Below are 24,752 nucleotides of genomic sequence, written 5' to 3' on the forward strand. Positions count from 1 at the left end.
GAAGAAGCTAGCAAGTGACTAGTGTATGGTACCAGTATATATCCTAGAAGAAATCAATTTAATATCACTTCACAAATAATCAGTGTTTAGCATTATATATATTAAGTTTTATTGTCAAGCCACAACCCAAAAAGCATAGAGAATTGTAAGTAGAGCAGAGAGTTTGCATAAAATATTTACAAATTGCTGCAGACTTGAAATTCTCCCCAAACATTGTCAAGTACATCTTAGATATTGAGACAGACAAATGTAACTGAAAATAGAAAAATAATAGGCAGAACACCTAAACTCAATTATATTGATGTTAAGTATCTTCATTTATGTAGCTTTCTTGATGGAAGGAAGACTGACACTGATCTCAAGCATGAGATACACGACCATGTACCAAATGACAGAAAAGTATCCAAACCTTCAGTATCAAAAAGACTCAACGAGAATGGAATACTTGGTTGTGTAGCAGTTTAAAAACCTTTACTTTGATCTTCAAATATTGTAAAGAGACAGAAATGTGTTAAAACATACAATCTGGACTGTCGGTGATTGGAAAAGGGTGTTATGGACGGATGAGTCCAAGTATGAAATGTTTGGTTCAAACCGTAGGTTGTACTTTCTGCGGAAGAAAGATGAAAGATACTTACCTCAATATATAGCACCTAACATGAAACATGGAGTAGGCAGTGTGGTGGTTTGGTGGTGTTTTTCTCCTGAGGCGACAGGGGATATTTCCAAAATAAATGGAATAATAGACCGGTGCAAGTATCACCATATGCTAATCCATGATGGTATGCCTAATGGTTTCTGTATTATTGTTAAATGATTCAATTACCAAGAAAAGAATGATTCCAAACACTCATCCAACCTATGCAGAAGTTACTTAGCTGAGAAAAATGTATGTTTTGAATTTCGCATAAAGCTACACGAGGACTATCTACGACAGCCTTCCCTAACTTAGAAGTTATCAGGGAAGAAAGATACTTATTACCACCCACAGGCAACTTTTGGACTAATCTTTTACCGACGAATGATGGGTTTGTTCGTCACATTATAACGTTCCACGGTTGAAAGGGCGAGCATGTTTGGTGTGATGGAGATTCCAACCCGTGACTGACCCTCAAGTTACGAGTCAAGCGCCCTAGCCAGCTGATCATGCTGGGACATAGCTGAGAAAGAAGCTGATGGAGTCATTCAAAAGATGCAGTGTCCTCATAGAGCCCTGACCTCAACTCATTTGAGCAGATCTGGGATTTGGTAAATCAAAAACTTGACAAATTAAAAGTTACTTCCAAAGAAACTTTGTGGAAGAGTATTAAAGACATTTGGACAAAAGTGTCCCAAAGGACACTGTGATTGAATATGTTGTACCAATACCTGAAAAGCAAAAGGGGGACACATAAAATATTAACAGTTTGTTGATCTCGGGCACTTCCACTGAATTTCTGTTGTACGAAATATAAAGAGTAATTTTGATTTTTCATTTGTGATTTACCTTCCATTTTTCCTTGCAAATAGTTTGATATCTACATTTTACTTTGTCTTAACACCTTTGCATTGTATATATCGTACACAAACAAAATAAAATATAGAATTAAAGATCATTTGATTATAAGTAACAGGTATTCATTGAAGAAATTAGCTAATTTACGATCCAGTGTCTTTTGTATATGGAGAACATTGGTGAGAATTTACACTCTACACTAGCGGTGTTAAACAACGAGAGGATATTACGAGGTTTACCACACTAAGTTTCTATTGTGCGCACTTTAATTAGGTACCTTTGTCTGCTCACAAAGCATAAGCTTGTACATATCTTTAGTCAATTATATATGCAAGAAATCTTGAATGTTTAGAAAGCACGTGCGTGACAATGTATCGCTGAGAAGTGTGTATCCTTATTCTCCTTGCTTGGGAAGCACATTTCCGTATATATACATGGCAAGGTAGTCAAGGCGCTCGACTCGTAATCTGAGGGTCGCGGGTTCGGTCCCAGTCGCATCAAACATGCTCGCTCTTTCAGCCATGGGGGCGTTATATGTGATGGTCAATCCCACTATTCGTGGGTAAAAAGAGTAGCCTAAGAGTTGGCGGAGGGTGGTGATGACTAGCTGCCTTCCCTCTAGTCTTACACTGTTAAATTAGGGACGTCTAGCACAGATATCCCTCGTGTAGCTTTGCGTGAAATTCAAGAACAAACTCATCGTACTTATTTCATGACTCGTGTGTGTAAGTTTATCTAATTAAAGAATACAACTAGCAATTCACTCACACGGAAGTTCAACGATGCGTGTATCGCGTAATGGTTTCGTATTTTCACTTTTTAAAATTATTATAGAGATTTTTGAATTATATTATGGAAGTAATGTTATTTTTCTGGAATAACCATGCTTCAATGATTTAATAGGGAAATAAATAGCAGAGTTCAGTTACACATTACAAAAATATTTTTCTTCGAAGGGATGATTTTATTTAAAATTATCGCGCGGTTCTAGACATAATGTTTTTAAAACTCGACAATTCAGGATTACATTTTTACTAGCTCTTTGTTGTTTAATTATAATCATATTAAGAATAATAATGTGGTCGCTTTAAACAACTACGTATATAAACTCCCAATAATGTTTCGTTGTGAAAAGCATTGATCTAAACACAGTTTCGTCATTTAACGTTGATTTAATGAAAGTACAATGTGTAGTTATTTTTATATTAATTTAAGAAAACTACATAATATATATATTTTGTAATAACACCACGCGACCTCTGATACCTGTAACAACAACAAAAAATACTGTCCTTGGATAGATGTTACAATAAGAGTACTTAGAGAAAAATAAGTTCATTTCTGTTATCTGGAATGAAGCTAATCAGGCATATACGTTTTTGCAGCTTTGTATGTTTTCTGTCTCTTTAGTATTCGAAGTAGCACTAGATCAAAAAATATGAAAATTTATTAATACCATCATAACATGTGGTTTCGGGAATGCAGTAAATTAAACTGACCACAAGTGTAAACACAGGGAACTGGTTTGTTTTTTTTAATTTCGCGCAAAGCTACTCGAGGTATATCTGCGCTAGCCGTCCCTACTTTAGCAGTGTACGACTAGAGGGAAGGCAGCTAGTCATCACCACCCACCGCCAACTCTTGGGCTACTCTTTTACCAACGAATAGTGGGATTGACCGTTACATTGTAACGCCCCCACAGCTGAAAAGGCGAGCATGTTTGGTGCGACGGGGATTCGAACTCGCGACCCTCGGATTACGACTCGAACGCCTTAACCCACCTGGCCAGGCTGGGCCCCGGGGAACTGGAAGTTTTACTTTAACCCTTAAATGGCGACCATCATCAATTGATGCTGCTATCAACAACATTCCCGCTGCTTACGAGTTAAAGACATCGCTTTTTTTTCTTCATAAAACAAAGTAATGCAAGTGAAAGATGCATCAACAGAAAAACCAGAACACTTTACTCTGTGGCCACATTCTTGGTATATGATTACTGGATAACATAAAATTCGAGACAAGATGCGGCCAACACTATACGGATTCTAAATGAGATCTAATTTCGTTTAGAACTTTATTCATTTCTAAACACTATTAGAATTTACCAGAACGACATATCATTTAAGTAATTTGATTCAATGAAAGTGAGACCAAGGTTTCTAGTATCTCTGTCTCCACGTATGATAGATATTTGCTGAAATCTATTCACATATAGATAATGCGTAATTGAACTGATTCTTCTGACCAGTTAAAGTAGTTTAAGATTAAACATATCTGTTTAAACGAAATATGTCGCTGAAGCTTGTATTAAGATTTTGAAAATGTGTACATATAAATGTATAAACATACAGTTGTGTACAAATTATGGGCTGGTTCAATTTACGATATTTACGAGTTACATGGTGGATGTCGTTCGATAACAGTAGCACATGTTTTTTATGTATTTGGATTAATACTGAATAATCAATCAGTAGTGCACGTGACTGAGGACATGGAGGTACAATTTTTCCATGGGCTGCAAGTGTAGAACAATTTTTCATTTTAATAACGTAATTGTTTGAACGCTTAGGAGGTGAAAAATAATAATTTCTTTTCTTTCATAGCTTTTCATATCATTAATGCCTCGCTAAATAATGTTTGTCGCCAAACTATCTATCTAACTATAGCTTGGGGAGGTGGAGAGAGTTGATGAAATTATGGGGAATCTAGAGGGAAGGGTGCCATACATATCAAATATTAGGAGGGGTTACAATTTCTTTTCCATTACTGTGTCTTATGAAGAAAATAGTGACGTGTAAATTATTGTTGTTTTATGTTAAGGGGTAATACAATATAAACATGTAATTTTAAATTGGTGAATGATATTTGTTCATAGAAACACTCGTACAGTACGGTACCTGTTCAGTATAAAAACAGGAAACCTTTCAAAAGATTACTGATTGTTAACACAAACACAGCAAAGAATAAATTAGGTAAACTATTTTACGTCTTTAGCTCTTGATCGAAGTTTTTTTAAAATTTCTACAAATGAGTGTAACTTGTATATCAACAAGTGGCGCTAGAATAGCTTGCGTATCCTGTGCTCATTCGTATAAATTTTTCGAATATTCATACACACAACTCGTGCATTGTGTCGTTTAACTCAAACACAACTGCCTTTGAATGATGATCGAGCAACGGGTGAAGTTTCTTGTCCCAATTACTGACCCGGCATGGCAAGGTGGTTAAGGCACTCGACTCGTAATCTGAGGGTCGCGGATTCGAATCCTCGTCACACTAAACATGCTCGTCCTTTAGGCCGCGGGGCGTTATAATGTGCGATCAATCCCACTATTCGTTGGTAAAAATGTAGCCCAAGAGTTGACGGTGGGTGGTGATGACTAGCTGTCTTCTCTCTGGTTTTACACTGCTAAATTAGAGACGACTAGCACAGATAGCCCTCTAGTAGCTTTGCGCGAAACTCAAAACAAAACAAACCCAATTATTGGCAGTGATGTTTTCTAAATAACTGTTCTCTGCTGGGACAGTGATAACTCTATGGATTTACTAAACGAACATTTGGGGTTCGATTCCCCGCAATGGACAGAACTCGATGTAAACAGTCTTTTAAGAAGTTCAGCAAATAATTAAGTTCCATAATTGATGTGTGTATGGTCTATGAAATAGGCTAGATGGTAAAGGTAATCGTGATATGCAGGACACATCTTAGTCGTTCTTATCGTAATTGGTTACTCAGTTTAGTTACAAACGTAGATTTCAAGTAATAACCCGAAGGTAAATTTTCACCTTCCCCAAGTACTACTTTTCTGAGTGTTACTGCTTGTTTTAAAAATATGATTAAAGAGCCTACAGTATAGTAACGTCGACGTTTTTTACCTGTAACTGAACTTTGTATTTCCTTCAGATAACTACACTAGTCAACGCAAAAGAAAAGCCCATTAAGTCAGAGAAAGCTTTACGTGCCATTGTGCGAGTTGGTCAAGCCGTCAACCTAGCAGTTGAAAGGTTTGTGTCCGTGGGAGAAGCTATTGCAGATGACAATCCTGAGATTAAAATTGACATGTATGAAGCCTGTAAAGATGCCAGGGCTGCAGGTACGGGATTCATTTTACTCTACTATGATTTCATTTTCTTATGTCTGGTTAAAGAAGAACGCAAAGTGTTATTTATATTTGTTGTGTTGGTTTAAAACACAAGATCTAATGTGCTTTATTTACTCACATTACTAACAACTGAAGCGAAGCTTTTAGTTAAGAACAAAAGAAGGGCTACCAGTTTTGTTGCTCCTTAACAATAGTATATGTTATTGATATATATATAGACTGATACTGAATAATCAACCAGTGGACACATGAAAGAGCAACTTTTCACATTCCCTGAGTACAAATTTTCCATGAGTTGTAAGAAACGTCCCAGTATGACAGTAACTTTTCAACCTTCACGAGTACAATTTCTCTGAATGTTTTAAATAAATAAACACTTGAAATAAATAAATACACATGAAAATAAATAAAGATGAAAACAATCTCTTCACTTCAAGACTTGCTGAGAAGGTTAAAAAGACTATTATGTTACCGTCGCGCCAAATATGCTCGCCCTTTCAGCCGTGGGGGCGTTATAATGTGATGGTCAATCCCACTATTCATTGGCAAAAGTGTAGCCGAAGAGTTGGCGGTGGGTGGTGATGACTAGCTGCCTTCCCTCTAGTCTTACACTACTAAATTAGGGACGGCTAGCACAGATAGCCCTCCAGTAGCTTTGTGCGAAAGTCAAAAACAAACAAACTATTATGTTAAACTTGCATTATTACATAATTCAAAATCAACAGAATGTTAGACTATTTAGTGTAAAAAATAAACTTTTTTATTGTCCTTGCGAGGTTGGGTAATCAATACTCAAAGATCCATTTTTTCTCTATAAAATAATCCATTGTTTATTTCTACGCAAACAAACAACGACAAAATTTATGGCTAATGAAACTGCTAAACGACAGTTAGAATAAAAAATAAAAAATCTCAAGAATTGTTTAACCTGTCATAGAAACTGGAAGTTTAAGGTCAAAGAAACAAGGTTATGATATTCAGAAAAAAACAACTAATTTGATTATATGTATAGATATAAAATTCTGAAAACACGTAATATATTTGAAAGATCAATCTTGAACTTTGAAAATGAAATTAATTGTTTAAAAAAATGGGGGTCTACAATTGTTTTTGGAATTTCGCACAAAGCTACTCGAGGGCTATCTGTGCTAGCCGTCCCTAATTTAGTAGTGTAAGACTAGAGGGAAGGCAGCTAGTCATCACCACCCACCGCCAACTCTTCGGCTACACTTTTACCAATCAATAGTGGGATTGACCGTCACATTATACACCCTCACGGCTGGGAGGGCGAGCATGTTTAGCGCGACGCGGGCGCGAACCAGCGACCCTCGGATTACGAGTCGCACGCCTTACGCGCTTGGCCATGCCAGGCCGGAGCCTACAAAACCATGAAATAACAGTTTATTCAAATATTGAATAAGATAAACAACTGAAAAATTCTCAAACGAAATCATGGACTTTATATTAACAGTGCAAATATTTTGAGGTGGATTAACTTGAGGAAAATTGATAACTTTCAAGTAAAAAACTTAATTTACTTTTATGCTCAAACAAATGCTTATAGTTTTGTATTTCGCATACACAGTTATCGAAAGTTACATTTAGTCGACCTCATCCTTTTAGATGAAAGCAATGGAAAGTGGATATTTTTAGCCGCTCATAAAATAGTGGCTCTGAATTTTTCAGGTACGAACTCTTAGCTCATAGCTTCTTCATCTCTTCACTGATTTGAGATCTAATTATAGTTTATGTATACATGAAGTAAAACCCTTTCGATTGATGAATTTTACTATGCCCATGTTCTCATAGATTATTTTAATCGTGTCTAAAATAATTTCAGTTTGACGGTAAGGTGGTAGAGATCCTGATGAGTAATAAAACTGAATCGGGTATACGCGTTCCCAACGCTTGGTATTGGTGGCGTACAAAACAAATGGCTAATAACAAGGAAAACAAAGGTCACAGATTCATTTACTCTAATCCTGCCTGAAAGAATTTCAACTGTCACAGCTACTGAGGATTCTTTCATTTAATAAAGATAGTAATATAATCTTCTTTAATTTATTGAATCTTTAAACTTGAAAGAAAAGCTTAATTTTTAAGCAAATCGACATTGAAGTCTTCATTTAATAACTTTCACCAAAGAACTAGCTTAAGAACAACTGGAAATTTTAAATATTTCTGGATCCTGATTACTTAGCTTGTTTGTTTTGAATTTCGCGCAAAGCTACTCGAGGGCTATCGATCGTCACTTTATAACGCCCCCACGGCTGAGAGGGCGAGCATGTTTGGTGCGACCTGGATTCAAATTCGCGACCCTCGGATTACGAGTCGAATGCCTTAATACGTTTGGCCATGCCGGGCCAAATTACTTAGCTTTCAATAGAGAGGCAAAGCTATAACTGTTTCCTCGAGTGTCCATCTTTGACAAGTGTTATGTCAGGGACAGAATATTCTACTTCACAGGCTGTTTCCAGAATAGTTCGAAATACATAAACAAGTTTTTTGTTACCCTTACGAGGTTGATTAGCCAAGAACTAATAAAGATCTATCTTTTCTACATACAAATATCTATATCATGACTAGTTATTTGATCCACTTATTATCTGAATTGTTTTTTAAGAGACAGAATGGAGTCTTTTAGTCACTTCTTGCTTCTTGAAGTTTGCTTTGTTCCACATTAAATGCCGATAAGAGTCAAATTCTAAACTTTTGTCATAAACTCTAACACTTTTGTATCCCTTGCATACATGTAAACGCCATGACGAGAAGAGGAAAATACAACACTGTCTGGATGGTCAGACAGTCAAATGACAAGTAAGCAAGATTGCAGAAGGTATAAAAGTTAACTTAAATTTTCGACGACAATTACATTTGAATCAGTGCATATAAATAACATATAGAGTGGGTTCAGACCTGGATGTGGCACAGGGGAAGCATTTTTTAATCTGATAACATTCTGTGAACGTACCGTACAGGTCCAACAAAATGTATATATATATTTCATACATTAAACTAAAGTTTCTGATAGAGTAAAACAGTTAAAGATGATAGAATGTTTACAGGAGATAGACGATTATGACAAAGATCTCCAGATCGTCACAAAGATGTATTGGGAAGAAACAACAGTAGTAAGAACAGAATAGGGTGCAACACCAGACTTTGTTATTTTGTAACTAAGTACAAAGCTACACAATGGGCTATTTGTGCTTTGCCCACCACTGGTATCGGAAACTGGTTTGTAGCGTTATAAGTCCGCAGACATATCTCTGTGTCACTATGGGGTGACACCAGAGTTTAATATCAAGAAAGGCGTGAGACAAGGATGTTTTATTATCATCTAGTTTGTTCAGCCTATACACAGGAAACAAATTTAGAAAACTATAACGTATAAATGGAGTAATGATCGATGGAATTAACATTAACATACACAGATGACACGGCACTTCTAACTATAAATTTATCAGATCTACAGGAATTAGTTAACAAAGCTAATGAAGAAGGAAAACGTCTGTGGAATGAAGATGAACATTAAGAAAACCAAATCAATAGAAGTAGCTAAGAACCAAGATGTGTCTAGAATCAAACTAACTATAGAGGTATCGGCAATTAAACAAATAAAAAAAAAAAATTATATATTTAGCACATTTTAGCGATGAAGATGGTAAGAACAAAGTGGATATTCAAAGAAGGATAGAGATGGAGATGTCAAAAATATTAACATCAAGAAACATTGACATAACAATGTGAATGAGACTAGTCACTTGCTGTGTGGCCAATCCTACTATAGGATGCTGAAACGTGGACAAGATATGAAGTGATTGGTAAAAATATTGAGTCATTTCAAATGAGAATCTACAGGAAAGTACTGAAAATATCTTGGACAGAATATAAGACAAATGAACAAGAATTAGCAATGATAAACTAGAAGAACACAATTATCAGTTACAAAGAAAAGAAAATGTTAGAACTTTGGATTATAATTAGAAAAAATAGAATAAAGAGAGTGTAGCTAGAAGGAAAAATACTAAGAAGCAGACTAAGAAATATATGGATGTATAACATCAAAAATTGGATGGGAACATCATATAGTAACTGTGTTATAATGGCAAAAAAAAACTGGTGCTCCATGACAGTCAACCTGGTTCGAGCAAATGACACACAATGGTGATATACCTTTCATTACCATTTAATTGTTACTGAGGAGGCTTTTGAGACAATTATGCTGACTATACGTTATCAATAAATTCAAATCAACAGAATATTATAGTGCAAAATAAAAACAAACATTAATATTTTCCAATAAAAATTAACCCTGGGTGAGTACACCCTTTTACAAAAATCATCTTCTCCTTGGTACGTACTAAATACAACCAAAATATAAACAATAAACTGCAACAATACAGTGCATTTTGAATTTAATATTACTTCACAGATGAATATCCTTCTATTTTCATTTAGATACGTTTCTCTTGAAGACCATTGCAGATTAAGATTTTTTTAACAATTAAATCAATTTACCGCATTCATAAAGATATGTTTAATTTGTACTACATAATATTTTAAGCAATAAGGTCTCTCACTGGATCGTTAGAGATACGTCATCATAAGGCATAAGAATTTCTTCCAACTATCACCATACGTACATTGTGCAGCTCCCAGACTTAACGTTTGCTACTAAGTAGTTACAAAATTTATAAATTTATATATGATCTAATTTTATAATGCCTTAAAGTTAACCTGTGTCTTCGCAAAATGTTTGACAACTTACCCAGGTAAGTTACTCATATATAATCAAACCTTCAGGTACTATTGAACATTACGTATCTCAGCCAATGTAGTTCAAGGTTGTTTTACTTTACGAATTATTTACTTGTGGGTACTCAAGTATATTTACTCAGTGGTTGACAGGAGACAAAAATGTGGACCTACTTTTATCTTCACCTGTTAATTTATTAATGACTAATCTGAACAGGGAAATATTTTCCTACTTTTTTCGATCCCCACCTCTAAATGCTTTCACAATGTTTATTTTCATACCGGATTTGTTTGTAGGAAGAATGACTAGTAAACTCAGCCAAGTTTTTCCTTATCCAAATTCATGTCATAGTTTATACTGCAATGAGCTCTTTTATCTTTTTACCACTAATGTATGAGATGAGAAGACTCGTATAAATCAAACTGAATGTTTTCTGATAGGACTGGTTCTGTCAGTATTTATTAGTTTGGGAATTTTATTTGCTTTATTGCTGAGTTGCAGTGATACACATCTCGATATATCTTTGGTATTTTCTTAGCATAACTAGTCTAGTAATCTAAGTGTAATAATTTTTTTTGTGTCTGTATTCTGGGTTTTCATACTAGAGATTATTTTTCAGTTCTAACTTCCGTCCATATTAGTTCACTCACTTAATCCATTAGGTGATATACATTCATGTGAAAAAGTTAGGATACCCTATGAAAACCTGTGTATTTTTCTAACATTCATGGATATATGGGTATTTAATCTCAATTTTAACAATACTGAGAGATTATAGGAATATAACAAAACAATTAAAACTGAAGAAAAGACTTTTCAAGATCTTCTGTAAATGTAATTCTACAAAAATGCATATTCTAACTGAGGAAAAGTTAGGACACCCCATATTTATTCCCACTTAAAATGGCTGAACCCACACACAGGTGTATCACACCACGTACACATGATTAGAAGATTATTACTCAGCATTTTGAATAAGGCTTGCCCTATTTAAACCTCAGACATTTAGTTTGGTGTGCTCCTGACTGTTGAAGTGAGAGTGAGCCACATGGTGAGAGCAAAAGAGCTGTCTGAGGCCTTCAGAAAGACAATTGTAGCAGCTTATGAGTCTGGTAAGGGATTTAAAAAGATCTCAAAAGATTTTGAAATCAGTCATTCCACTGTCTGGAAAATAGTCAACAAGTGGAGGGCTTTCAAAACAACTGCCAATATGCCCAGGTCTGGTCATTCAAGCAAGTTCACTCCGAGAGCAGACTGCAAGATGCTAAAAGAGGTCTCCAAACACCCTAACATGTCATCACGGGACCTACAGCAGGCTCTGGCTACTGTTGATGTGAAAGTGCATGCTTCTACAATCAGAAAGAGACTGCACAAGTTTAACTTGCATTGGAGGTGTGCAAGGAGGAAACCTTTGATCTCTAAAAGAAACATCATGGCCAGACTGAAGTTTGCCAGAGAGAATGTAGACAAAGACCAGGACTTTTGGAATAATGTTCTTTGGACAGATGAGTCCAAAATTGAATTATTTGGACACCAGAACAGAGGACATGTTTGGCATAAACCAAATACAGCATTCTAGGAAAAGAACCTCATACCAACTGTGAAGCATGGAGGCAGAAGTGTCATGGTTTGGGGCTGCTTTGCTGCAGCAGGACCTGGACAGCTCACAGTCATAGAATCCACCATGAATTCTACTGTGTATCAGAGGGTGCTTGAGGATCATGCGAGACCATCTGTACAAAAATTAAAGCTGAAGCGAAATTGGACCCTGCAACACAACAATGACCCAAAACATACCAGTAAATCTACCAAGGACTGGCTGAAAACTAAGAAATTGAGAGTCCTGGAATGGCCAAGTCAAAGCCCAGATCTTAATCCCATTGAGATGATGTGGGGTGACTTGAAATGGGCTGTACATCCTAGAAACCCCTCAAACATCTTACAGCTGAAAGAATTCTGCATTGAGAAGTGGGGCAAACTTTCTTTAGACTGATGTCAGAGACTGGTAGATGGTTACAAGAAGCGTCTCACTGCAGTTATTTCAGCCAAAGGGGGTAACACTATCTATTAGGGAGTAGGGTGTCCTAACTTTTTCCTCAGTTAGAATATGCATTTTTGTAGAATTACATTTACAGAAGATCTTGAAAAGTCTTTTCTTCAGATTTAATTGTTTAGTTATATTCCTATAATCTCTCGGTATTGTTGAAATTGTTTGTACAATGCAAAAAAAAGAAAGCAATACAAGATACATTCATTGTACCAGAAATTAGTCCATTCCAGAGGTGTCACTAGGCACTGGCATATGGGACCTGTGTCTTGATTCTATTTGACAGTGCCCTGAATACCCAGTTGGTGTCTTAAAAATTATAATAAAAACCACGATCAATATCATAATGAAATACTGAAAATTCCCGTGCTTATGAACCTTGAGCCTAAATTTTTCAAGTGCCTAATATCCTCTAAGATGCTTTGTATCATATCTTACTTCCATTGTGAGATATTATATATAGGATTTTTATGGCCAGTAAGTAACTGATTCGTTCATAATTTGGGCAATGGTCTCTTGTTTAGTTCATACTGGAATATTGTGTTCGTGTATTATTATGTATAAATCCTTTAATTCCTTGGCTTTGATGTGAATATTTATCATTTTGATCATTATTTGGATGACAAGCATAATGAAATATTCATCATTTTGGTTTCGTTTGTGAATTATTTTAGCCTGACAATGGACTCATTGGAATTATACTTCAAAAGGTGTTGTTTGTTTGGCATTTTCAATATTTGTTGTTCATATCCTTAGGAAGGTGCTGCTATCTAGGTGGCAGTGTTATTACTGATTTGTTTTTGTGACATTTGTGTTTTACAAATACTAAAACACAAACAGTACGTTTTGTTTTAATTGTTGGGGTTATGGACTTTCCTGTTAGGTTGATGGTGTACCCAATTAACACACATCGGCCATCATGACCACATACATCATACGGTGTTGGCTCCTCTTTATTTTTTCTATGACCAGTTTGAAACTGGTCTTTATGGTTCTAAATGAAACACAGTTTGAACCTTTCAGCATATTTCCATTGTTTCTGTGTTTTGTAGCTGTCTTGAAAAAGAACAAGAATGCATTCAGTCTTAATGTTTCAAATATGAGGCAGAATTGATTGGTTTGTTTAATTTTTCAGCTGTTATGTAAAGACTGTAAATTTGTTTATTGCTCCCACTCTTACTAAGTGACGCTAGACGAGGAAAGAATAATGTTCAGTCATAATGGATTAATTTCATAATTTTACTGAGTAACTGATTCATCAGTAATCATTGGATGATTTTTTGAAGCATTCAAAGTTAGTTTTCTGAGCAGATGAAATATTGGCATAATACACTAAGAACACTAGGTTAATTGTTGTTTTAACTTAACTTTAGTTGTATTGATGTTGAATAAATATTGTGATTATTTTCACATGGGGGCAATATGTATACGATTATTAGTATATGTGATAATGTATATTGTGGAAATACACGTATATGGCACTATATGTACTAATAAGAATATGTGTGTGGGACATCACACAAAATCATTTGCATCCTGTACTTCAAGTGAATCAATTACTAAAAATACACCTAGTAAGCAAGTTATGAATGAAGGAAAATATTTTAGCATGGTGTTAAAGTTTGAAGTGTGAGGTTAACTGTGGTTGTTAGCAGTGAACGATTGATTGAAGATATAGCAAGTCTGTTATTTTCATTAATGTGTAAGATATAGAATGTTGTAGTTTTGAAACTGAAATTATCGGCAGGTAGTGAACTTTGAAGAAGGGATAATAGTAATCTTGTTATGATAGGCAAAAAACATAGTTTGATTTGTTTTGCTAATAGAAGCTAAGAATATTTCAACTGGAATGAGTAGAATTGTTGTGATTAAGTAAAGTTATCTGTTTGAAGTCAAATTCACAAACAGTGAGAGGTACCACATCAAGGTTAAACTTGGTGTAACCAATGTTTTGTTGTGAGTAAAAGATTTTGAGTCATGCAGATTGAAATATTTCTGAATATCTTCTTAATATTTTAGTACAAGTCACAGTTATGATCTACAAAAGTGAAGACTTCAAGTTGAAGACAAGGAATAACATCTATGTGGTATTTCTTTAACTAGGCTGATTTGTAGCTGAAAAGAGTTAGAAACAAAAACAAGATGTTAGTGTTAATGAACTTCCATGGTCAGAGAAACAGTATGCATGCCTATGTGGTGGAGGATCTGTGAAAAAAAACAGAGTTTACAATCTTTCCAAGACTTTTTTTCCTACTGCATCTGGACTTTATTTTGTATAAAAACCATATAGTAGTGAGATGAATGTGGCTGAGATCCACGATAGTTGTGGGATACTGTCCTGAGTCATGACCTCTGAGAGTACAACTAAATTATGTCAAGTGCAAAAACCAATAAAGCCAAAAGTGAAGGGATATATTGCCTACAAGTGATATTGAATCTGTAAGAATATCACTTGACCATGGCAATAGTTTTAACACTCTTCTCCTAAACGATTTATTGGTTCTCAACTAGCAAGTTTCAGATCATTATGTATATGTTGCCAGTAACATCTGGTGTGTTATCAAAGACAATATAGAGTAAATATGGATGGAGGCCTGGATGCCATATAACCTTGAGGAGGACGACTAGCTAAGATGTGGAGAGACTCCATCACAGTTGGAAAACGAAATGCAGCATCTCCAAGGTGAGCTGGAGAGGGCACAAAATGCATTTGCAAGAGTCTTAGAGATCATTCATCAAACCATCATGATAAAACAAGTATTCTCTGCCATGTTAGAAGACCTGCTGTCAAAACTTCTGTAGGTGAGGCATTCTCCTTCTCATGGTATATTTCATGTGTATGTTTGTGTATTTAGTAAAAACTATTTATCTCCTTTTAACTATGTCATTCTGTACTTGAATATTTTATTAAGAGGTTTATTTAATATAATGTCAGTATCACAAAATACCCAACTATACATTGGTGTTTAAGATCTCTCGGGCACTGGGCAGAGCCCATGGATGAAAATTCATTGCTGGATGATGCATTAGACATAAGAGATCTGATTCAAGGCTACCTTTTGGCTCATTCTGAAGTCACCAAGCATCTCTCACCACCATATCACCAAAGGGTACTTCAACTGCACTGGAGATATTGATTAGATCAAACCAGCTTATGATTAGCTTTCCTTCAACTCATCCATTCTGTGATGTTAATGTGCAAGGTACAAATAAACCTAAGGCTGACAGGCAAAGCTACAAATGTCCACTATCAGTCTGCAGTGAGGAAAAAATAAAGGCATATCTTGCATATCTATTTATATGATGATAACTCTATTTCCAACTCACAAAGAACTTTTCCAGATCCAAAGTATTCTAGGAAGAAGAAGAAGAAATTATCTCTACATCATCAACCAGTGAGAGATTGCCAACAGTCCAGACTCCCAACATCATAACAGCAGGAATTATCACCTCAGTGGTGGGATAATGACAGGGTAGTTATCTATGGGCAATGATCCTGCTGCAGCAGAAAGTAAAACTGCCTTCCACATCCCTGAGAAAAATGCTAAAGCAATTCATATTGCATTATATACTGGTTTTATAGTGCCACTGCCATGTGGATGGAGGTCTGGTTTATATATAACCATAAGAATGGTATCAATACAAATGTAATGAGGTTCCATCAAAGTTTGAGAGAGCAGCAGTGCCTCCATGATGAGCTGAAGATGACTCAAAAGGCATTTGAAAGAGGCATAGAGATCCTTTACCATATGAATATAATGCACTTGTGTAGTGAGACATTCTCCTTCTTGTACTTTCTATGTGTGTGTATGTGTATATACATATATATAACATATATGTATTTAATGAAGATTATTTAACTAATTTTTTAATTATGTCATTCTGTATTTATATTTATTTTTAAGGGGTTACTTTACTGTAATGTACATGTATATTAATGATGGATTTTACTTCATGCATATATGTATTTCATATTATTTGGACTTAGTTATTTAATTTCTTTCTTTTGTAAATTTCATTGGACAAATGTGTGGGTATTGTTTGTTATTTGGATGTCATTGTTAAAAGGTTCATTTTCTGTATTAATTCATTATTAAAAGGTTTATGATATTTAATTTGCTTTGTAATATTATGTGCTTGTTTTATTTTTGTAAATTTACTTTTCCTTTGCTGTTTGTTTTCATTGTAAGAGAGTGCATTTAAACTACAAATAATAGAATTTGTGAGAGACTGTCAATAAGCTTTCTCTTACTATCTGGTCAACACATGTACAGAACAAGCACTTGTTCAAGTGCTGTTTTAAATTGACTGTAATTATTTTCACCTTCCAGTTTCTTTCTTTTGATTAAGTCACAGTGAAAGGCAGATAAAATCCAGTCATTGCTTTTTAACAGTATCTGATGAATCCTCCTGTTTTTATGATTCCTATAGGATACCATAAAATTAATTACTAGTTCTTTTAAAGGTGAAATTGATGTATTTGCTTTTGATCACCACTATTAATAGGACTTGCTGACAAAGTGTCTTTGTATAGTAAATATTTTGCATTTGAAAATAAATGAAGTGTTTACAAATGTATGTCAGATTATTCTAACAAAGTGGCTATTCATTGTATTATTGTGATGGTATTTTCAGCTGGAAAACTACTTACTGATTTTCTGACCATTATCAGATGTATGGATCCACTAATAACTACAAACATTGTTTAGGAAATAAGGATGAGACTGATTTTGACTGAATGAATGAACTGAGTATAACTACTGTGTGTGTGAAATAATGAGAATGGAAAATGAATTTACTAGAAATGAAAAGTATCTTTACTGTTAAAGGAACAAGCATAATGTACATGTGGGCAGAGACAAAATCATAGTTGTTTCCACTAGAATGTGTTTATCTCACAGCTTCCTTTCTTTTGGAATTGATCTCGGTAGAAATAAACATGACAATCTTGATACGGGTCTTTTCTAGATGGTCGCATTGTAGAACTCCCTGAAGAAAGCATGCCTATATTTAATAAACTTTATCTAATTGATCAACATTGTCATCTCATAACCTTTGTTTTCTCACAATTATTGTTCAACTGTATCATTTACACGATGGCAGTTTGTCCATAAAAGGGTGTTATGGTATTAACTATTTCAACTCAGATGCTGTATGTTACTGCAATACTGTCTTGGGTAGAATAAAAAAAATATCTACCATAAATAACAAAAAAACAAAGTAAGCTCAATGCCTTTTTGGGGCACACAGTACTGCAATTATATCATGGAACCTAAATAACAAGAAACTGTTAAATTATTACAAAACTAAAACTGCTATAAAATATATTTTACACCTATAAAGTATAGCTCTGAAACACTTCTTTTGGTAGCTACTCCTGTATGGTTAGACAAACAACAATTATAAATCTTTTCATATTCTTACAAAAACATCTTTCATTATCATTATCTGTATTCATTTATAGATGTGAAAAACATCTATTTAAGGCACAATTCTTCTTTTAGCATCAAATATGTATTATGCTTAACAGTTTTGTATATAGCTTGTACAGGACATCAGTCAATTTTAAACAATTACAATTTTTAATTTGACATAATTTATCAAAGCATCTTGTTTGATATTGCAAATAGTTAAGAAGTGAAATATTATATATCAGTTATATACCTTTATGTTAGGTGTTATGATTGAACAGCTATGTGAAATACAACGGGCAGATATTGGACAAGCTCGTCACTGTGCTGATAAAAATAGTATGGTTCGAGCTGCACGAGCTCTCCTATCATCAGTAACACAAGTGTTGATACTAGCTGATACTGTTGTGCTCAAACAGCTGCTGAGTGCAAAAGACAGAGTGAGTATTGTGAATAAATGTTACTTTGCAAATACTTGTGGTACATTTTTTCATGAGATATTGATCACATATAAAAGAACCTACTTTTAAAGATATAATGCGTGAAACTTTCTTATGTAAATATTTCTAGTAGCTATACTTTTTTTTTGTTTTGATATTTTTGCTTTGTTTGTTTGTTTACTGTACTACACATTCTCATCTGGAAACCTTCAACTTGAGCAAAATGTTCTTTTGTGAACTGAACAAAAAGTTCTATTGCAAGTATATATAAAAGATAAAAATATAGGTTTGTTTGTTTCTTTCTGAATTTTCCATAAAGCTACACAAGAGCTATCTGCAGGGCTATCTGTGCTACCCATCCCTAATTAAGACTAGAGGGAAGGCAGCTAGTCATCACCACCCACCACTAACTCTTAGGCTATTCATTTTACCAATGAATAGTGTTTCAAAAACTTGCTGGTATCATTATTAAATACAAAGATACATTCTTCATATCATTATTTAGAAAGTAAGCTGTTCATTGAGCTATGACACTTAGTCTGTACTTTTACCTCTGTTGTTCTTTATTAAATGTCATTACCTTTATCATATAATGTGGTTAGTGTCCAAATTAGATACAGTTATAGTTCAAGGTTTCATGTGTTTTGAGCTATATCCACAAGTACAATAATGTTGTGATCAATGTATAACATGTTCATCCAGCATTATAAAAGCATTGTAAGTATAAAGAAACAGCATCAAGTGTTACTTCCAGTCAAGTGCAGTAGCTAGCTTATGAGGTTGGAATAGGTACATTTTAAATTCATTGATGGTTTACTAATTCACAAAACTTTCTTTTAATAGGTGTCTATTAGTTTGAATAGACTGGAAAATGTGGCTAACTTTACTGAATTTGTGAAAGCTTTCAGCCAGTTTGGTACTGAAATGGTTGAATTGGCTCATTTGTCTGGAGATAGACAAAATGTAAGTGTGTTGGGTATATTACAAAATGTAGACACACCACACCTCTATAATACATATAATACATGTTTATTTATTTTTTATGAGGTCAGTTGCTAGAAAATAATTTACTCTGATATAGATTTGTTACCTATTTTATTAATATCTCTATGTAAATTAATATAACCAAATATGTTTTTGCCATTGGAAGTTGAGCATATTTTAAATTTAAACAACTTTAAAACTAAAAAAATATTACCTTATGAAAAGAAGCTTTCTCATTTTAATTATGTCTTTGCTGAATTTTCTCTGTATTTTTTTATCAGTGGTTTAATAATATGAAGAAGTAGTGACAGGAATTCGGCATTTAAAATTTGTTTGCTAAAATATTATTAATGCTCTTTCTATTTTGATATTTATATTTCATGTTTGCACTGCCTATTACAATTTAATTTATCCAGGATCTGAAGGAAGAGCGTCGACGAGCTCAAATGGCAGCAGCTCGTCAGATATTAGAACGTTCAACAATGATGTTGCTAACTTCTTCCAAGGTGATTATCTTCATTAAATTTTAATTAAACATTTAAAACATCATTCAATGAACACAGTTTTTTATTTTGTTTGTATTTCTAAATAATAGTAATTCATTTTAAGAGTTATACATATAATTTTAAAATTTCATAATTGATATTGAAATATAGAAAATTTCCATAAGGATAAACTACAGAAAAGTGATACAATTAGTGAGTGCAAATAGACTTAACAATATTGTTTATGAGGTGTTTGTTCTTATGGCTTATATACATTCAGAAGTCTTCCAGAAATTCCAAAAATTGTTTTCTACAGCAATCAACAAAAATCACAATATGTTCTATTTTTAAATGTTCTCTAACATACAAAATTGATAGGTAATGCAATCATGTTTTTAATTGCATCAAAAGCTTAAAATATATACTTTTTCAGACATGCCTAAGACATCCAGAATGTGAAACTGCTCGAGAAAATCGAGACACTGTATTTCTCCAGATGAGAAGAGCAATGGATCTGATTCATTTTGTTGTTAAAGATGGAGTCATTCCAGATTTAGCTCCATCTAGTCGAGGCACTACAGAATCACGAAGTAACAGTGGTTCCTGTTCTAAGCATAGCAAAAAATTCAATGTTGTTGCATGGAAGCTACAGGATCTAGACCAGTGCCTCACTGTTCATAATGCTATCAAGAAATTTGAGGTAAAAATACAAGATTTCCATCATATAAAAAAATGTCACAAACCTAAAATAAGCCCTTTTTGTTAACATTTTTTAAACATCTGAGGTAGACCTAACATACATTATGAAAATGATTTATCACATGCGTTTTTAAATAGAAGTTATGAAATGTAGGGTTCTTTTCGAAACAACAGTTCTTTTCTTTCATCTCATCTCAGAATAAAATAAAGTTTTCATTGTATATAAATGTAAATATTCATTTTACTGGGAGAGTCAAGTATTAAATATACATTCATCCATACTGTTGTAAGCTATATTTTCAATATTTTAGTTTAGGTGTTATTTGCTAGAGAGAGCTAATCATGATGATAATGATGCAATGTATCTAGAATATTTGTGAAAGAGGCCTCTGTAGAAGCTAGTACTTTCAAGGCAGTATATAAAAACAAGGGAACAGTATAAATACAAGACTTCGTGAAGTAGTCAGTTATTGAGTACTAAGTTTTCAATGAGTGATTTGGTTCAGTGTTGGTTGTAAAGTTATTGTGTTTATTCAGTAACTTGATGGATTAGTGATAAAATTCTGTAAGTTTATTTGTAATTAACAAATAATTAGTATCATAATTTCTATTAAAATATTGTTAAACTTAGGCTTACAACTTGAGTCAAATTAAAGGTAGACTTTATTTGGTAAAAACATAGCCAAGTCTATTCTACATATTCATGTGAGATTAATGTTCAGCTCATGTCAATATGTAAAAACCTCTACATTACCCCTTCCCACCAAGAGTGACACTATCAGATTTTAACAGGGCACAAGAAGGCAAACTTTATTGGTGATTCAGAGAGTGGTTGATTACTCTATTTTTTAAATGTTATAAAATAGAATATGTCTATTTTGAAAGCATTTGCTCTGATCATTTCTTGCATTATTCAATAACCATTCAAACAGCACAAATTACACCTTTTAAATACTTGTAATGTTCCTGAAATTAACAACTGGTATAAAACATGGGGAGGGGCAACTCTTTCTCACCTAAGTGACAGGTACCCCTGCTTCCTAAATACAGGAGGAAAGATGATACAAAATCTTGACCATATTAAACGAAAACTCTAATAAATTATCACTCTAGCATGTTATCCTAATTTAAAGTGATAATTTGTTTGCTTGTTTGTTATTAAGCACAAAGCTACACAAAGGACTATCTGTGCTCTGCCCATCATAAGTATCAAAACCTTTTTTTCTAGAGGAATAAGTCTGGAGACATACCACTTTGCCACTGGAGGGACATTAAACTGAGGATTGTAACACAAGTTTTTAATTACTTATTTCTAGTTATAAAAATGTACCTAAGTGTAGAACACCTGAATAAAATATTTAATTAATGATACAGTCTTTTCTAATTATAAAAGGTAGAGTATGACGTTTTCCAACTGCTACATTTGTTTAATGGAAGTATGCCAAATTTTCATATATAATTAATATAAGATCTGATTTTACTTTAATTTTTTTTTGTTTTGTTAGCAAACATCTTTTTTTTAAATCTTAAGACAATAAGAGAAGTAATTTTGTTTATAACAGGATATTGTGGAAATGACAAGAATGACACTGGTTGGGCCTGCCTACAGAGACCAGTTGACAAGTGCCTTAGATGCAGTGGTAGAGCGCACACAAGACTTTACTGACTCAGCTTACACTTCTCATGAACACAGAGAAAAGATACTTTTACTCTGTGATCGTGCTAAACTAGAGCTAAACCAGCTACTCAGAATAGGTGTAGGACTTGTGAGTATTGGCCTGTTGTGGTTAAGCTAAAATAAGATGATATATAAATATACACAAATTAGTATAAATAAAAAAAATATATATATATATTCGTCACTCTTACTTGAAGTTGTTGTTTATTATTAAACACAAAGCTACACAAAGGGCAGTCTGTGCTCTGCCCACCATGGGTATCGAAACCCAGTTTCTAGTAGTATAATTCTGCAAACATACCAGTGTACCACTGGGGGGCTACTTGAAGTTAATTCATATGAATTGAAAAGTTTATTTTGATTACCATGTTGGTATTGTTTCTAATTTTTCAAAATATTTGGTGCATAATGGAGAAATGTAGATACTTTAGGAATAAAATTTAAAAAGAAAAAAAAGAATGACCTTTTACATTCCACAAAATAATGAAAACAATTATTTTTGCCACTAAACTTCATAGTGGATACAGACAAGCCAAGGTCTTCAGTTAGTTATTGTTGGAATGTGATAGAATCACATGTACACAGAGGTTTGCATGGTATTATTGTAAACTAAGTTGTAACAAGCAAAAAAATTAACATGATTTAAAGAAATGTGATTATTAAGGAATATCTTATTAGAGAAAGATCTTTTAAAAGTAATACATGTGCCACTAGCCCTTGTGCAGCCGTGATGTCAAACTTTGGCTAAAATAACAACTTTTTTATTAATATTTGGAAGTAAAGATATTTTTTTCCAACTTTATTGATGAAATATTTTAATATTTTTATTGCAGAATTTTTACTCTCAAACTTATGAATTTTTAATAAATTCTAGTTTACATATGATTATGAAATAGAAATACAATGATATATACATGTACAGATTCCTCTTACGTATGAACTTATATCAATAGTTGACAGACTAATATCAAAACTAAGTTGTAACAAGCAAAAAAATTAACATTATTTAAAGAAGTGTGATAACTTTTTATATTTACATAAATAAGGTTTGAAAATGATTCTTTGAGTTTTCATTTAAGATTTAGGTAATAACAATCTTTTAACAGTCAATAAAACTAAGAACAGTGGAAAGTTTAATAATCAGTATGAATATACTATGAATCAAACTTTACAAGCTTAAAAAATAATTGCTTTAATAATATATGATATTATTTTACTATTTTACAATAATCCAATGTTAGTTTTCTTTTTGTTTTCATCAGAACATTTCATTTTACACAAAACAAAGATCGTTATACATGAAATTTGAAAAGTATTTTTGAGGATTCATGCATTACATTCCTCTGAAGTTTCTGCTTGAATTTAAAAGTGAGATAATTCTATAATTCTGTTTCATTTTCTTCTCCATATTTTGCTTACTCTTGTCTCCTATTTCTGTTTTCAATCTCAGTTAAAACTAGTCAAAACTAAGTTAGCCTCACAGAATTTGAAACCACTCAGCAAACATAGTAATATTGTAGACGTTTGTGTGAATAAATATTGTGTTTCCTTTATTAACTTGTTTTCCTTGTCATGCATGTTACATTCATTCTTCACATGACAATGCTCAATCTCTATTTTACAGAAACCTTTGGCTTTTCTGTCAAGCACACCACTGTGTGACAGCTGGACTAGTTTGTAAAAAGTAGCATTTTATTACCATGACTAAAGATTATTATTGCAAAATGTGCTTTCTTTTTCTATATCTCTATTGACTCTCTGTTATTGTGAAGCTTGTAAACTGTGTGATCATGGAATGTAACTAACTTTCAATGTCCATGGAAAACTTACAACAAAGATGATAAGCTATAGTAATAGTGAAGACTTGCTCCATTAATATAGCAAGGTCTAGAAGGAGTATTTAATCAGCCAAGATGAGTATGATGTTAGCATTCTTGTATTTTTCTTAGGGCAAAGAGTTTGACATGTACCTCAATGGGCAAACACGAGTGATTCTAATTGAAACTTCAAATGGTTACTTTAAATACAGAGGATGGACAAAATAGTGTCCCCATTTCGAAAATATTGTTAATTTGTTATATATTTTGTTAGATAACAGAAAAATATGTAAAACTATATGTTTTTAGAATGTGCTTGATGGGATCTGTTCAAATATGATCTCAAATCCTAATTTTAACACTTGCTGTTGCCCTATATGAACTTACGTGATGATCGCTGATGTTTAAATGGAATTTAATGTAATGAACTGTATTCATACCATCCACACTGTGAAACTGTAATAATCAAGAATTGTTTCCAGATCGTTCCCCAATTTGGATCAAACCAGATTTGTTTGGAAGAGCATAAAACTCAGATATTGTTAAGATTTCAATTCAAAAAATGAAATTGAGCTAGCTGTGGCTATACTCCCACCTAAATCACTCGATTTACTAAATTACATATTATTCAGAAGAATTATTGTCCAACAGCAGGAAGAGAATATATGCATGTCATTCCAAATAGCTGGCTTTCCTAGTTGGAAGTCCTTGGTCATTGAGTCTTGAGTCTCCCACCAGTATCTTCACTTTTCTCACTAGACCATTTTTGCTTGGCATAGTGTCCATGACTTTTGCCAGTTTCCAGCATCTTCTTGGGTGTTCATCCTCTTTGAG

The 24,752-nt window shown here is 33.6% G+C and overlaps 1 protein-coding gene across 5 annotated transcripts in view; it reads left to right on the plus strand.

Annotated features, from left to right (window-relative positions):
• Nucleotides 1–24,752, plus strand: part of LOC143222029 (alpha-catulin-like) — a 145,747-nt gene that overhangs the window by 98,713 nt on the left and 22,282 nt on the right. For all 5 annotated transcript variants that reach the window (XM_076447851.1, XM_076447850.1, XM_076447847.1 and 2 more), the window contains 6 exons: nucleotides 5,400–5,589; nucleotides 18,080–18,255; nucleotides 19,099–19,218; nucleotides 19,656–19,745; nucleotides 20,158–20,424; nucleotides 21,986–22,189. In XM_076447851.1, coding sequence (XP_076303966.1) covers nucleotides 5,556–5,589; nucleotides 18,080–18,255; nucleotides 19,099–19,218; nucleotides 19,656–19,745; nucleotides 20,158–20,424; nucleotides 21,986–22,189 — 891 coding nt within the window. In that variant the 5' untranslated portion in view covers nucleotides 5,400–5,555. The remainder of the gene's footprint in view (nucleotides 1–5,399; nucleotides 5,590–18,079; nucleotides 18,256–19,098; nucleotides 19,219–19,655; nucleotides 19,746–20,157; nucleotides 20,425–21,985; nucleotides 22,190–24,752) is intronic.

Source organism: Tachypleus tridentatus, chromosome 8, assembly GCF_004210375.1.
Source record: "Tachypleus tridentatus isolate NWPU-2018 chromosome 8, ASM421037v1, whole genome shotgun sequence".
NCBI classification, from domain to species: Eukaryota; Metazoa; Arthropoda; class Merostomata; order Xiphosura; family Limulidae; genus Tachypleus; species Tachypleus tridentatus.